We start from the raw sequence: 16,891 nt of genomic DNA on the forward strand, positions 1-16,891 counted from the left end.
TATCATAGAAAAAACCTGTGGTACCATTTTCTTCTCACAGTAATAATACACTGTACAAACAACAACCATACATTTTACGGTATAAAAAAACAGCAGCTCAGTCGGCAAAATTTTACTGTAAAAAATGTGGTACCTATTTTCCATTTACAGTAATATACCGTATAAACAACAACCGTAGATTTTATGGTAAAACACTGGCAGTTCAGTCACCAGAATTTTTGCACAATAAAAACCTGTGGTACCGTTACGCATTTACAGTAATAAACTGTAAAATGTAAAAACTGGCACCTCACTCGCTAGAAATTTACTGTAAAAAAAACGGAACTATTGTATCATTTTTCATTTACAGTAATACACTGTAAAAACAAGAACCGTAGAGTTTACGGTAAAACACTGGCTGTTCAATCACCAGAATTTTATCATAGAAAAAACCTGTGGTACCGTTTTCCTCTCACAGTAATAATACACTGTACAAACAACTACCATACATTTTACGGTATAAAAAACAAAACAACATTTTACTGTAAAAAATGTGGTACCTACTTTCCATTTGAAGTAATGCACCGTCTAAACAACAACCGTAGATTTTACGGTAAAACACTGGCAGTTCAGTCACCAGAATTTTAGCGTAATAAAAACCTGTGGTACCATTTTCTGTTTACAGTATAACACCGTAAAAACAACAACCTAGGTTTTACGGTTAAATACTGGCAGCTCAGTAGCCAGAATGTTACTGTAAAAAAACGGTGGTACCTCTTTTCCATTTACAGTAATACCCCGTAAAAACAACAATTGTAGATTTTAGGGTAACACACTGGCAGCTTCGCAGTGATATGATTGTATGTGTGTGCAGAGTGGTCATTAGTGTCTGCTTACAGCTCAAAGAGACTGGACCAGCTGGTCTACGACGTCTGACGTGCAACTCTGTGGTCTGCCGCTGTGAGACCGTGGTGGCAGAGTCGTCGAGACCCCACTTACTCTCTTCCCCAGGCAGGCTGCAGAGACCGTGGCGATCCCCCAGCAGATGGAGCCTCCGGCGTTTCTCTTCCCCTCTGCAAAATAAAATGTACTCAAATGAGAGCGAGCGATAGGAAGTAAGCACCAGAGACAGAACCGGCCTCCAGCCATCAAAAATGCCAGGAGAAGGCTGAGACTTTTGGAGAGCCCCCCTGCTGCGAGGGTGCAGTCGGAACAGATGCAGTCTCATCTCCCTCGAACTCTTTGTCAGCACCTCAGTGTTGGAGCCCGCTCACTCTTCCTGTGCCGGCTCCTTCTCATTCACACACTCGAGAGGTGTTGTGGGACTACGTCCAGCCCCTCCTGAAAGCCAGACGCAGATCTGTCCATGCATCCTTCTTTCCACAAGCCAAAAAACACTTGCCTATAAAAAAAAAACGTATTCAAGCAAAAGTGAGAGTTGATAACCCTTAAAGGTCAAATAGTGGCATTGCGTTGACCTCACCACCACCCATCAGGCCTCCCCATCATCTCCAAGACACAAGGTCCATGATGCTGTATAGCAGCCAGCATGCCGCGTGATGGAAAGAGTTTACGACAGGCGGGGAAGGAAGCGAGGCCCGACAGGCCACCTTCACCTCGCCGTGCTCACAGGACCTTGGTGAGCCTCAGTTCCGATGACCCCAGAGCCCCTCCCCCACCCAATTCTATACCAGCCGTGAGTTATTATCATAATTTCCGGGAGAGTCATTGCCGGGCTTCCACAAGCAGAGAGGCATCTGTGTTTTACAGAATGTTTGGTGTTTTATTGCCTTTATGTCAGTCCTAGGCCAGCACAAAGGGGCCCTCAATGATAAGAAAACCAGCCATGTGAAAAATGAAGGACCAGGCGTTCAGGCCTGAGAGGTGAAGAGGTAAAATAATAAAATACAAGACAAATGTGAAGCTCCTTGGTATTTCATCATCAAACCTTTGTCTGCCTCCTTTTAAAGCCACATTGGGAAAATTGAGATTATAATAAATTCAGCTGATCACATTTTAACAATAGGAAAAAGGGAATTTTTGCTTTTTTTTTTTTTTAATTTCACAATAAAATGGCCAGGTTAATTCAAAGCTGACCTGATCGCCACCAATTAAGTCCACTGGGATCTGTTGGATAGCAATGATAGAATAAAGAAAATAACACAAAGTTAAATGAGTTAAATTTGACTAATGTAACGCTCTCAAAATAAAGTTACATTTGTTGCATTTTTTATAACTCTGAATCTGATAATACACACAGTGAACTACAGTACACTAAATGTGTATTGGCCCATATCAGGAAACGTGTATTACATGTTCCTACAAGGTTCCTAAGCCCATTAACAGGACTGAAAGTAACAAGGGTGAGTTTAGCATAGATATACAATTATCAAAGATAGTTAAAATTGTATTTATGAAATATGCTATCAGACCAAGGAGCCATGACCCTTTGCTTGATAATTAAACAAAAAAAAAATTGTATATATATATATATATATATATATATATACATATATATATATATATATATATATATATATATATATATATATATATATATATATATATATATATATATTTATTTTTTATTTATTTTTTTTTTTTTTAACGGCTAATTTTACCATGCATTTACAGATTTTATTTCCAAGGAACGCAAATGGCATGGATTCAGTTGAAAGTTCCTAAAACATCGCATGTTTAAGAATAGTGGGTATCATTTGTCTTTTCTGTGGACCATCGCTCCAAAATTCAGTTAAAGGTGCAGTACACTAACTAACAGCACACATATAGATAGGTCCTTGCACGACCTTTTCAAAATCAAAGTCTATAACCACTTTGCAGAGGTGTGGACTCGAGTCACATGACTTGGACTCGAGTCAGACTCGAGTCATGAATTTGATGACTTTAGACTCGACGTTTTTTTAAGCAGGGTACGTTAGTCAATATATCACACGTAACGTTAGACGGCGGTCAGCAGCACCGCGTATTTTAGCCACCTAAAAAGAGACAAAAATAGTAAAATAAAGGTCTGACATACTGTTGGTTGTTTACCTCAGTGGTCCCCAACCACCGGGCCGCGGCCCGGTACTGGTCCGTGGATCGATTGGTATCGGGCCGCACAAGAAATTTTTTTTTTTTTCTTCTTTTTTTAATTAAATCAACATAAAAAACACAAGATACACTTACAAGTAGTGCACCAACCCAAAACAACTCTCTCCCCCCTTTTGTTCTGGGCATTGAACATGAAGACTCTTCCTTCACTGTTCCGAGTGGCCATGAGAGTCTTGGCAGTGCCTGCCTCCAGTGCTCCAGTGGAGCGAGTTTTCAGCCATGGTGGCATCATACTACGCCCCCATCGTGCACAAATGACTGACAGACTCTTGGCTAATTTGGTCTTTTGCAAATGCAATGCAGCATAGGGCCCTGACATATAAAAAGTACAACTTTTTTGTTATGTTCACGTATATGTCATGTTTTTTCAATGTTAACACTTTTGTACAAATAAGTACATTTGCACTTTATTTTTCAATGTGTTTGTTCTGTAAAGGAATGAGTTAATGTTTAAAATGACTGGTTAATAGCAGAGGTGGGACCAAGTCATTGTTTTGCAAGTCACAAGTAAGTCTCAAGTCTTTGCCCTCGAGTCCGAGTCAAGTCCCGAGTCAAGACAGGCAAGCCCCGAGTCAAGTCCAAAGTCAAGACTGGAAAGTCTCAAGTCAAGTCCTAAGTCCTGCATTTTGAGTTTCGAGTCCTTTCAAGTCCTTTTAACCACAGACTAATATATTAACACAGATTGTGTATGCTTTTCAAACGCTGTATTTATTTATTAAAACAAGTGCATTTTAAATTGCAGGAAAGAAAATTGTGCTGACATTGCACTTTATAATAACACTATTAACCAGTCATTTTAAACATTAACTCATTCCTTTACAGAACAAACACATTGAAAAATAAAGTGCAAATGTACTTATTTGTACAAAAGTGTTAACATTGAAAAAACATGACATATACGTGAACATAACAAAAAAGTTGTACTTTTTATATGTCAGGGCCCTATGCTGCATTGCATTTGCAAAAGACCAAATTAGCCAAGAGTCTGTCAGTCATTTGTGCACGATGGGGGCGTAGTATGATGCCACCATGGCTGAAAACTCGCTCCACTGGAGCACTGGAGGCAGGCACTGCCAAGACTCTCATGGCCACTCGGAACAGTGAAGGAAGAGTCTTCATGTTCAATGCCCAGAACAAAAGGGGGGAGAGAGTTGTTTTGGGTTGGTGCACTACTTGTAAGTGTATCTTGTGTTTTTTATGTTGATTTAATTAAAAAAAGAAAAATTTATTTCTTGTGCGGCCCGATACCAATCGATCCACGGACCAGCACCGGGCCGCGGCCCGGTGGTTGGGGACCACTGAGATAAACAACCAACAGTATGTCAGAAAGCTAGCTAAAACAGTACACATATTCATAATATAGTATACATTTTAACTGACCTTTATTTTACTATTTTTGTCTTTTTTTAGGTGGCTAAAATACGCGGTGCTGCTGACCGCCGTCTAACGTTACGTGTGATATATTGACTAACGTAACCCTGCTTGAAAAAAATCACTGAACAAAAAGTATGAATAAGGTAGTGAACTGCAACAGATTCCCGTGTTTGCAATAACGTTATAACGTTAGCAGTGAGTTTACAGCCTCACTGATTTAACTACACAGCAAATAAAAGTCACGTTACTTAGCCAATAAACGTTATCTTACATTCAAAACTTACCGTTCTTTGTGCAACTTCAAATGCCGGACGAAGTTGGAAGTTGTTGCCTCTCCATCAGTAATTTTCGAACCGCATGTGTTGCATACTGCAAACCGTTTTGTGTTGACCACCTCGTAATTTTTATACCCAAACAAAATTATTTTAGGTATCATTTTTTGTTCACTGGCGTGTGGTTTGGACATGTCTTCTTCGTTGGTTGTCCTGCAATTTGATTGGATGAATGCTGTGTGATGAAAACAAAGTATCTAATTTGATTGGCTGTTGTACTGAGAGCACACCAGCTGACACACGCAACACTGATAGACAAGTACACAATGAAAAATACGGAGCACTCCCGGATAACTTTTTAAGCTTTGGGTTTTGGGGAAAGTAGCAAGTCATGTCAAGTCATGTCAATTCAAAAGGCTCAAGTCCAAGTGAAGTCACAAGTCATTGATGTTAAAGTCTAAGTCGAGTTGCAAGTCTTTTTACATTTTCTCAAGTCGAGTCTAAAGTCATCAAATTCATGACTCGAGTCTGACTCGAGTCCAAGTCATGTGACTCGAGTCCACACCTCTGGTTAATAGTGCTATTATAAAGTGCAATGTCAGCACAATTTTCTTTCCTGCAATTTAAAATGCACTTGTTTTAATAAATAAATACAGCGTTTGAAAAGCATACACAATCTGTGTTAATATATTAGTCTGTGGTTAAAAGGACTTGAAAGGACTCGAAACTCAAAATGCAGGACTTAGGACTTGACTTGAGACTTTCCAGTCTTGACTTTGGACTTGACCGGGGCTTGCCTGTCTTGACTCGGACTTGAGGGCAAAGACTTGAGACTTATTTGTGACTTGCAAAACAATGACTTGGTCCCACCTCTGCCACTTTGCCTTTTAAATGTTCAGTTTTGGTTGAGGCATTCATTTGGCTATATAATTAATATCAATATGGTCTGTGTGTAAGAAGTAGTTGCTTCTAATATTTTGGATGAATTATTAATAATTACAAACACATTTTAACTGTGTTAATCAAAACTTATCGTTGGACAGGAATAATTTAAAATAAAGCAATACATTTAATTTAATTGGTTCCCATTGTGCTTAAACAAAAATGCTATTTGTTGACTGCGTGTTGGTAAGTTGTAAACACGTTGCATGAATTTCGACTCAGAGATTGAACTGTCATGTATTTATTTTCATTATGTGCAAAAAGATGGCATCCTGAAGCATGCATTCTTGTTTTGTTTTTTTAACTTACTAATCACGCCTTCATGACAGACTGCTGTTTTGGCCAGTTCCGAGCGCCTGAGTGATGTAGCACTGGCCGGGTCAGTGACAGTGAACCAGTGAGCAGCACGTGGCTCATGATGGAATGGAAGTGGTCCTAATATTGCACAAGCTTTAACTTGTCTTTCGACACCCCTCACTCTGTAAGTGAAGGGGGCCCGGCTATCACTGCATCTTCCCATTTTCTTTCATTACAGAGAAGTATATTGCTTTTGGCACATATGGAAGGCAGATATTGAGAGCAGATAGGATATATAAACTTCTGTCAACACCACAGCATATTAGGTAGAGCTCTAAGCAACTATCACTATTCTTGCTGTCCAATTAGCGCTCAATATCAAAATACTTGAGCAGAAGCATGCAGACATAAGGAAGTTAAACAAATATTGTATGAGCAAATATTATATTCCTTTACTGCTTTTTGACAAAGTCAAAATCAGATGTGTCACTCCTATAAACAATATTTTGCTGCTTTGGAGTAACATGACATAAAAGGTGATGTATTATGAGCCTTACTTCCTGAAAAACAGATTCTCAAACATATTTTGTAGCGTATTCTGCTCTTCCCATAATCTGTTTATTGCCTCAACATATGAGCTCAAATTAAGTTTATCTTTAAACTCGGGCTGTCAAATTAGATGCATTAACTCATGTGAATAATCACACTTTTTTGTATAAATGCAGATAAATCACGTTCTTTATGAGTTATCCGTACTGTACATGCTCCTTGATGGTTGCCTGACAGGCGGCGCAGGTTGTTATATGGTCAGTGATCAGGTCAATGGATACTGTATGTAAGTGCAGAGAGTGAGGAGACACATACTGGCTAATTTAACTCCAAAATACACCCTGACAGGACTTTTGATAAAACTGGTTCAAGAAAAATAAATGACGTGCATTTAAGAAAAACTTTAAAAAAAAATTCAAGTTTGACATTCTGACAATAAAACTGCATTTGTGTCAAATGAGCAAGAGATTACCAACCTGTGATTAATCATGATTAATTTAGAATACGTGTGATTAATCTGATTTTTAAAAATGAATCGTTTGACTAACTTACTTTAGCTAAGTAAGTTTAAAAATATATTTTTTTTATTTTTCTCAAACCTATGCACCACCAGAAGTTTCACTTTAAAAACCACTGAGGTATAGATCATACTGTACAATGATGTCTAATGAGATTTTGTATTAAAAAAACACAAAAAAATCAAACTTTTGATTAACTGTATTATACCGATTATTTAAAACCAAGGCTGACATATTGGGAAGTGTAAGAAAGTTGCACTAAAACAAAACAGATAAAGATAGTCATAATGAAATTATATTATTTAATTTAGAATAATTAAATCCAAACATTTAAACTAAACACTAAATTATACAAAATAAGTAAATGCCTGTTATTCTGAATTAAATAATTTCATTATGATTACATTTGTTATTATCTGTTTAGTTTAGGTATTTTCCCATTGTTTGTGTGTTTCGTTTCATTTAGGCACTTTAAGGGAATACTACAGTATATAAAGGCTGTTGGTAAGGGACCAGCATGCACCTGGGTTGTGGCGAAAAAATTTATTTTACCGGAATAGGAGAGGCACACGATCGTTGTTGCTTGCTTATTTTTGATGACGAAACCTTGTTTTTGTTTAAATTAGACTTTGTTTTGCACATTATGTTTTTCCCATCCACATACACAACAATCCGGTGCAGCAGTGGCCTTTTGATTTTCTTTTGGTGCAATGTTTATTTGAAAACTTCTATTTCGTTCGAGAAAGTTCTTACTTTAATATCTGATTTGAAACGGTCCACTGGGATACTTTGAAAGAAATATTGGACTACATGAGCCTACACTGCATGGGGGTTGTTTCCAAAAGTAACAGCTCTATTATTATAGTAGAAACAAACGACACCTGCGATGAGGTTGCGACTTGTCCAGTGTGTACCCCGCCTTCCGCCCGATTGTAGCTGAGATAGGCTCCAGCAACCCCAAAGGGAATAAGCGGTAGAAAATGGATGGATGGCAAACGACACCCCAAACCAATATGTGATGCCTCTATCCTCACATGTCCACATGCTTTCAGATGAACACGGTGTCAATGCTGGGTGACACCGTGTTCATCTGAAAGCATCCGCTATAACCACGGTGCTCTCCAACAGCCGTCTCGCTTGCAAGAAATATTGTTGTTTTGATGTGATTGAATTCACTGCACCTAGACAAGAGGTCATTCCGAGTCCTGCCGCAGCATCCGAATACACTGTAGATAATAAGCAACATAGGGAGAATAAAGGAGAGCATCAGGGTGAGGCAGCAGCGAGGTCACTTTGAGAAGCTGGATGAGAGCACAAGCCAAACAGCATCTCTGCATCCCCCCCACCCCATCCCCTATCCTCTGTCTCTGTATAATCCCCTCTGATCCACCAGTCATTGGAGGCCAGCCGTAACCCCGTGATCATTGTGCCCTAATCTGAGCCCTCGCCCCAGCCGCGGTCCACCTCCGACAGCAGCGTCCGGCTGCCAGCGTAGGAGTGGCAGGCTTAGTCTTTCTCCGGAGAGACAGCTAGAGGTTGTCTCTACATGGATGGGCACTTCGCAGCTCGGCGGGGGCGGGAGGAAGGGGCAACATAGCAGCTGCTCAGGACATATGGGCAGAATTCATTAAGTCTGGCAAAATGAGCCAATTGTCGAGGTGGCAAGAGTGAGCGTGTGTATGTCTAATAGAGAAAAAAACTTGCATTTGAGCTTGAATAATCGACAATATATAAATATTCAGAGCACAATTATCCTGTCCGATAGCTTCACCGGCAGGAATTACACGCGGAGATTCAAGGCCTAGCAAGTAAAACAACTGATGGGCAGTGTTAGATGCATAGACCGTGTGTCCTTGAGGTCTTTTGCTGTGCATCCTCAAATGTCATGAGCACTGTGTGTCTCAAAAATAAACTTAATCACAATCTGTAAATGTTACAACTGTTTCCCTAATAGATCTGTGTGCACGTTAGAGCCCCGCATTGAAATTCACACACATGAACCCGACCAAAGACTAAACGGAATGCTGATAGACACACGCAGCCAGCTCATGTTCAACACGCAGTACACAATGCATTTCAGCAATTACACACAATTCAGCACGGACATGCCACAGCAAATGTTGACGTCCTTGAACCTGCTTTGTCCTCATTCTTTTCTTTACCCTCACTTTAAAGAGCAGTGTGAAAAGGAGCCAACTTACATCCATTTCTGTCCATCCAATAAAAAAGGTCTAATGTATGCTAATCCGCCTGGTGTCAATAGGAACTGTGTTCAATGAATTTGAGATAGTAGTGAAGAAAGGGTTGCTGCTATCGAAGAGCTGCAAGATAAAGTAAATGGCACAGTCAATAACAATAAGGTTGTGGGTCTTAATGAGGAATGTTCATTTAAACACAATCAACTGGATTTCAGCTTAGCTCATTATCAACCTTGGACTTGTATCAGCGTGTTGATTATGCTGTTTTGTTTTGTTTGTTTTGTTTTTGATCTCAGAGGGACTTTTCAAATTAAATCTAGTTCCCTTGTGATGATGATGTAAGTTAAAACCTACTCAAAGTCAGGGTCACACAAGGCAGCAGTGAACTTTATGTAGTGAATACAAAAAAATGTACACTATTTAGGAAATATAAACTGTACACTATAATATAAGTTGATGATTCCATTTCCCACTGGAGCCATTCAGACCAGATATTTTGCTCATGTTGTAGGTTATGAAGCTTGCTCTTCACTCTCTCCCTGATCCCATTCCATAAGCAGCTCCGAGGACACCTCTGTAAACAGATGATCCCAGTCCCAGAGCACATCTTCCTGCAGAGCAGCCAAAGAACAATTGGGGGCAGGCAGAGGTGCACCAAGAAAGAGAAGACGGAGAGCAGAAGGAGTACAGAGAGGAGAAGGAGCACAGAGAGAAGGGGGGAAGCAGAGGGTATTAATGTACACATCATAAATCTTGATTACCTGGGAGGAAGAGTGGCAACCTCCCCTGATGCTCTGGACAACAGCTGGACTGTTCTTTGCTAGAAGCTCAGAGGCAATATTTAGTAAAAAAAAAAATCACTCACCTCTTTCACCTCTTGCTCTGGTGCTAGAACCTTTGTGAGGAGCTTCAAGTCGATTTCGCCATCCTAAAGAGAGAAACCGTAAATGTGTTTGCTAAACTAAAACAGACACACCTTTATAAGTCAAGATAATAAAATATAAAACATAAAAGTGGTTAACTTACTAGAGTCTGGAATGCAGAATAATATTTCAGATCATTGTCCAGGTCTCTGTAGGTCATCACCCGGTTGACTTGAACGCTAATTTTTAGAGGACATAAAGTGGGAAAAAAATATTTTAGTCGGAACACATTCAGTCTAGTGCAAAACAGGAGTGATAAGTTGGTGGGCTTGAAGACTTCAAGCAAAGACAACAGAAATCAGGAGACTTTGGTTGCCAAGTGGTAAACGCCTCAAATTGAAACCCAGCTGCTTATCTGCGGGTCGGAATTAAGTGAGGGGGTTCTCAAAGTGGTCGGGGCCTAGCGGCGCATGCCAGTCCTACTTATTGCACATTACACGCTACATTGCCCCTGCAATGAGTTCAATGTGGATATTATCTCGCACAGAGAGCAAGCCCCAGTCTAATAACCTCCAGCGCTGTCATAGCCTCGCTACATATTCGACACATGTCGCAGTGCCTCTCACTGCCCTGTAAATCAAAGGGCCCACTTGGTAAGGCCTGGGTAACAGAGTTGCATACGTCACACCTATCGGCCCATCTCAGCCAGAAAAAGTGAACTTTGTGGCAATTGCAAAAATGGAGGTGAACATTACAGTGTTATTTACCACTCCCATTGTCTCCGGTGAATGGATAGAAAATAGAACCAAACCTGGTTAATAGACCTACCTCGGGGGAGCTGCTACTTGCATGTTAAGATCATCTTCTTGCACTTCATCCAGATCTGGAATAACAGGAATATCTAAAAACAAATCAAGACACCATTAGAGTTATGCTTCTGCAGTGACAGAATGACACAATAAATTAAAATAAATGAATGTGGGGTTTTTTGTGTGTCTCAATGGGCACTTCCTCCCCTCCTTCTCTCCCGCCGCATCCTCAGAAGAGCTGTCCTGTCACAATAGCCATGCGGACATGAATATTCAGGAGTGAGGCGGCAGTGCTTCCCGCTGTGAGCTGGGCGCTGGCCGGGGGCTCCCCAGAAAGCACCCCCTGCTACCCTGGCATTTGGGCCCTGTCAGTGCTGCCCACCCCCAGGACCTGCAGTGGCCGGTGGGCCGACCTCCATGTCCACTCTGCCACTCCGACTGCGGCGGCGTCCAGCCATGTGCAAGAGTATTTGCTAGTGGGCCCATCTGTGTGGGGTCGGATGTCACCGCACGGCCTGGCAGGAGCTGTGGCGCTGAGAGCTGCCAGCCCGCTGCTCAAACAGTGGGAACCCACTTTAATTGGCAAAACGCAACAGGAGAGAAGATGGCTCTACTCCCAAGAAGGACAGGGCAAACTTTCAAAACATTGGGCTTGGACATTTGTTGGAACAAGAAGATATGAGTAAAGATAATGAGACGTGCAGAAAGACAAGAGGGGAAACGAGCACACTAATAAATGCCTAAAAAATGTTGCAATGTCATCAGGAGCGCCTCAGTGGGCATTGACAAGTATTACAATTGTACAATTTGCAACAACAGATGATAGACTATATTTAGTTATGTAATATGTTTAGTTTTGGTCAGATCTCCCCTTTTAAAAGGCAAAGTCCTCCCAGGTTTATTTGTTCTAATGGCTTGTATGGCTTGTTTAAGGCGAGGACTCTACAATTGAAGATTAATAATTTATTCTACGAATTGAGTATAAACAGTAGCAATACCAGTGCTGGAGAGAGGAATGTGCCCTACAAAGTCTAACACGTTCTCTCTCAATGGTCTGTCTGCTCACATGCTTTTGTCCTCCTTTCTGCCCATCCCTGGCGATGTCTAGACGTCATCCAATGAAACCAAAAGTTAAGCTAAGCATGTTTTTTGGACACACACATATATTTGTCCACTTCCGCTTTGACTCGTACCTGGCACCTCTTCTTACCATCGATACCAAATAAGATACTGTGTGTGTGTATTTGTAAAGACAAAAACACAGGATGTACTTGTGTATTTTGTCGTTGAACAGAATGAAGTAACGAGAGATTGAGACTCCCTATGCATACCACTCTGTTTTAAGTTGGAAAATATTCCCCTAACAGTTTCAATACTGTCACAACTGTGAGGAACTTGCATCGCTGCGGTAGTTGTGACTTCAAGATGCAGGAAACATGAGAACAACGAGCAAGTAAGACTCTTAATATACTCAACCAAGAGCGAAGCAGTCATGCATACAAAAGGTCCTTAACACAGTCAATCCTTGAGCCCTGACGGACAGGTGTGGCAGGCATAAATAGCAGCCTGATTGGCAACTGCAACCAGGTGTGCCAGGCTGCCAATCAGGGACAGGTGAGGGAAACAAGTGCTCAGGGAGACATGCAGGAAGTGGAACAAAAATAAGAGCGCTGACAGGAAATAAACATCAACTAAGGAAACATAACCAGACATGAAGTCACAGATTGTCACAACAACACTTCCCTATTGCATTGTCAGTTTTGTTTGACAATGTCGGAATGATATTGATTTAATAAAATAGTTTTAGTATAGTTTGTTGCATTTTTTCCCCATTTTGCCACACTTGTTGTGTAACTTATAGAAAATTAACCAAATTATGAGAAAGAGCTCAATATGATGACACAAAACAGAGTGTTAGAATATTACCAACCTGACATTTGGTTATTATTAACTTTGGAAAGAAAAAAAATATATATTTGTATTGATGCTCATTAGATTACATGTGTACCTAATATTGTGGTAGTTGGGGGTGTCAACAATGGGCAATGTTGATTCCCTGAGTAATGTTTTCTGAATGGGCCAGCAGGGTGAACATGTTTATTAGCTCACTCCAGTCAAACATTGACAAGTAGGAAAGGAAGAGCAGTGAAATTGTGAGCTGCACTGCACGAAGATGGCTGTCAGTAATCTCCAGCCACAGTACTGCAGCCTGGGGGCAAAGTCGATAGAGAAGCTAAACAGAGGAAAAGGAGGAGGATATGGAAGCATGCAGCTGGTGTGAGGAAGTATCCTGGCATCTATGTCACAGCTGCTTCAGAATATCTCTGCAAAGCAAAGATTGATCACTGGTCCAACAGTGCATTTTAGTAGTCCATAAAGGTGACTCAGAGCGAGAGGAATACAAGGCTTTTGATTCTGAACATAATTCTCAGCTGAAGAATCTTTAAGACAACTTCAAAAGTGGTAACTTTCTTCAAGATAAGTGAGCGCCCCCTACCTTGATAACTTATTCCTTTCCCTTTTTTAATTAAACTAAATTAAAAATGCCAGGCTCGTTTAGCCACTGACAAGATTCATCTGTGTTTCTGATATCAAAATAAATGCAGGCGCGGGTATTTCATATTCATGAGACCCCGGTGACACTTTGTCCTCTCATTTACAAAGCACAGCGTTCAGCAGAATCCGTCCCCCCTGGACCCCCAATCAAATTTAATGGTCTTAGTGCAATGACATCAAAAAGCCTCGCCATCCGGCTCCTTTCAAATAGCATCCTGGCCGGTCTTTCTGTCCACACGCACCCTGACACCACTTCAGCCAGTAACGTGCTTTACGAACGTTTTGAAGCATTCTGTGACCACTATGTCAAGTCTTATAAACTTGAAAGGGACAACTTTTTGAAATAGAGCTCCACAAAATATTTACTGTGGAGGTCAAGGAGGACAGCAGCCCAGGTAAGCACCATCATGAAGAGCTGTTTCTCCTCACCGCCATGCCTCATGTCTACTGTATACACAGTGCCTCGCCTGGGCCAGACACAACACATCAAGGTGGCTTTAATTTGGCAGCAAGCAACCCACACAAGTCCTTATTACATGGCCAGCTTTTTCATTGAAATATGTAAACATGAAGGTGGCATTATTTGTTGTGAATGTAGACAAGCTCCCCCGGGACAAACTTCAGTTAGCGACTTTGAGCAGGACGTCTCGCCACATCAGCCTGGCCTCTAATAAAGGACGTAGGGGTCCAGTCAAACGATCAGCCAGGCATGGAATCCATTTTGAAAAGGGTTATGGGACGATATTCAACACATCAGCGGTTCAGTGCAAGACAGTGAGACATGAAACAGATGAGTGGGTTTGCAGTAGCGCTGCTATTTTAGGTAACCATCGGGGAGCTGGGAGAGCAGCTGATGGGGCGATGTGAACCAGGACCCGGGCTCCCCTCTGTTTCCCAGCTAGTAGCCAGTGGACATATCGGATAAGCGTAGGGGACGTATAATCAAGATCGTAGTGGCTATCTCTCTACCCCCAGCACTGTAATTTCCAATGCCCCTGCCTCTGGCTTAGTTTGAAGAGCTCTCCCTCCACAGAGAAATCATCTTTCTGCCGGTATTAAGCACAAAAGAACAGAATCTCTCCAATTTAACTGACCGTTTTTGATTGTGATTTGTCACTAGGCAGTGACAAGGAATGTTCAGTTGTTTTATTATGACTAAAGGGGCTGTTAGCAACCTTTACACAACTGCCTAGCTGTCCAAAGTGTTGAGCATAAACTACTCCCTACGTAATTTAGGCCCATGCACCCACCCACACACACACACACATACACACACACACACATTATTTTTGCATGTAGTCAGCTTATAATTGTGATTTGGCAGAGTTTAGCTACCAACAATGGCTATTACTGAATGTATAGTCTGTCATAACAACACTCTGGGACTGCTTTTCTGTGTGTCCATGCGATCCGGTCATGTGAGTGTGAACGCCAGACGAATTACTCAGGCCGACAAACAATTTTTATGCAATATAATTAGTAATTATCAAAATTATAGAGACATTTAAAAAAATAAATATGTTCTGATAAACCACTAATGGTAACATAGGCCAGCAAGAGGTGTTGTTATGTTTTTTTGGTTTGAAAAATGTAGCTTTGAGCAAGTTGCAAAAATGTTATACTCTTAAATGTTATAGTTACAACAACAACAACCACATAAAGGTGTTGAGTTATATATATATAACTAGAAAAATGTATATCTAGATATTCTATAATTACATTCTATTGTATAGATTAGGGGTGCCCATTATGTCGTTTGCGAGCTATCGGTTGGAGGTGATGCCGGTCGATCGGCAGGCATTAAGAAAATTGGTTGTCATACACGGCAATCGAGCGTCTTGTGAGATGACCGCTAGCTATTGTGAGCTCAGTATAAAGAAAAAAATGATAGGCAGAAACGTGAGGAACACTTTTTATTAGGGTTGTCAAAGAAATCTATTTTCGAATGAATAGCAATTTTTTATTTGTAACGATTCTAGATTGATTTGGTTTTTTTGTTTGTTTTAAATCTGTACCTTCCACCCAGGCAAATCATATTGTTGATGAAGATGCCCATATTTGTTATTTGTATTTGACTTTATTAAATATTTTGGTAGAATTTTATGAAACAAAACCAGTTTTCTTTTAAGTAATATATACATTTATCAGAGCTGTTTATTTTATAGAAGAATGCAGTTAATCATAGAACTGGCAACCAATGTTATTAAAAAAAGTACTGATTTTGAACATAGAATCATTTTGAATCGAGAATCATTAGCCCCAAGAGTCAAATTGAATTGTGTGGTGCCCAAAGATTCAAAGCCCTACTTTTTATTTTAACACAGACTCTCTCTCTCAAACACTTGCTGTCAAAAGTCTAAACACAAACTGGCCAGTTCCTGTCTTCACAATAAAAGGGCTGCTCCATTCTGCCTGCTTTAACAAAATAAGTGTCTCAAATTACTAGTGCACACAAGCTAGCGAGCTCGGAGTTAGCCTCCTATTTCTTATAAAGCGTATAAAAACGAGTATGGGAGCTGGGCAAATAAGAGGCAAAAAAAACAACCACTTTCATGTCATACTGGAAATAAATTACTTTTTTTCCCCTCCACAATGTAAATTCAAAGTTGTGGAACTTATCAGCTGCTACTATAAATATTGTCTGATTCGAATCAATGCAAGTCATTATAATAAGGTAATACACCAACATATATTGTCTTCACAAAAGACGGGAATCTAAATGAAGTTCACATGTTAAGAAAAAAAAAAAATTATATATATATATATATATATATATATATATATATATATATATATATATATATATATATATATATATATATATATATATATATATATATATATATATATATATATATATATATATATATATATATAGTCAAGAAAATAAGTATTTGAACACCCTGCTATTTTGCAAGTTCTCCCACTTAGAAATCATGGAGGGGTCTGAAATTTTCATGGTAGGTGCATGTCCACTGTATGAGAGATAACCTAAAAAGAAAAATCCAGAAATCTCAATCTAAGATTTTTTAACAATTTATTTGTGTGATACAGGTGAAAATAAGTATTTGAACACCAACATTAATATTTGGTAGAGTAGCCTTTGTTTGCAATTACAGAGTTCAAACGTTTCCTGTAGTTCTTCACCAGGTTTGCACAGACTACAGGAGGGATTTTGGCCCACTCCTCCACACAGATCTTCTCTAGATCAGTCAGGTTTCTGGGCTGTCGCTGAGTAACACAGACTTTCAGCTCCCTCCAAAGATTTTCAATTGGTTTTAGGTCTGGAGACTGGCTAGGCCACTCCAGAACCTTGATATGGTTCTTACGAAGCCACTTCTTGGTTTTCCTGGCTGTGTGCTTTGGGTCATTGTCATGTTGGAAGATGCAGCCATGACTCATCTTCAATGATCTGACTGAGGG

General features: G+C 40.2%; 1 protein-coding gene across 2 annotated transcripts in view; it reads right to left on the reverse strand.

Moving 5' to 3' along the window:
• Positions 1 to 9,606: 9,606 nt before the first annotated feature.
• Positions 9,607 to 16,891, reverse strand: part of ift43 (intraflagellar transport 43 homolog (Chlamydomonas)) — a 22,408-nt gene continuing 15,123 nt past the window's right edge. Inside the window, exons 6-9 of one of the 2 annotated variants that reach the window (XM_061968742.2) lie at positions 10,932 to 11,004; positions 10,267 to 10,342; positions 10,106 to 10,168; positions 9,607 to 9,847 (exon numbers count right to left, since the gene is read on the reverse strand). In XM_061968742.2, coding sequence (XP_061824726.1) covers positions 9,629 to 9,847; positions 10,106 to 10,168; positions 10,267 to 10,342; positions 10,932 to 11,004 — 431 coding nt within the window. In that variant the 3' untranslated portion in view covers positions 9,607 to 9,628. Of the gene's footprint in view, positions 9,852 to 10,105; positions 10,169 to 10,266; positions 10,343 to 10,931; positions 11,005 to 16,891 lie in introns of both variants that reach the window. The other variant, XM_061968743.2, reaches the window with a different exon arrangement.

The sequence above is a fragment of the Nerophis lumbriciformis genome, linkage group LG08 (genome assembly GCF_033978685.3).
Source record: "Nerophis lumbriciformis linkage group LG08, RoL_Nlum_v2.1, whole genome shotgun sequence".
In the NCBI taxonomy this organism is placed as follows: Eukaryota; Metazoa; Chordata; class Actinopteri; order Syngnathiformes; family Syngnathidae; genus Nerophis; species Nerophis lumbriciformis.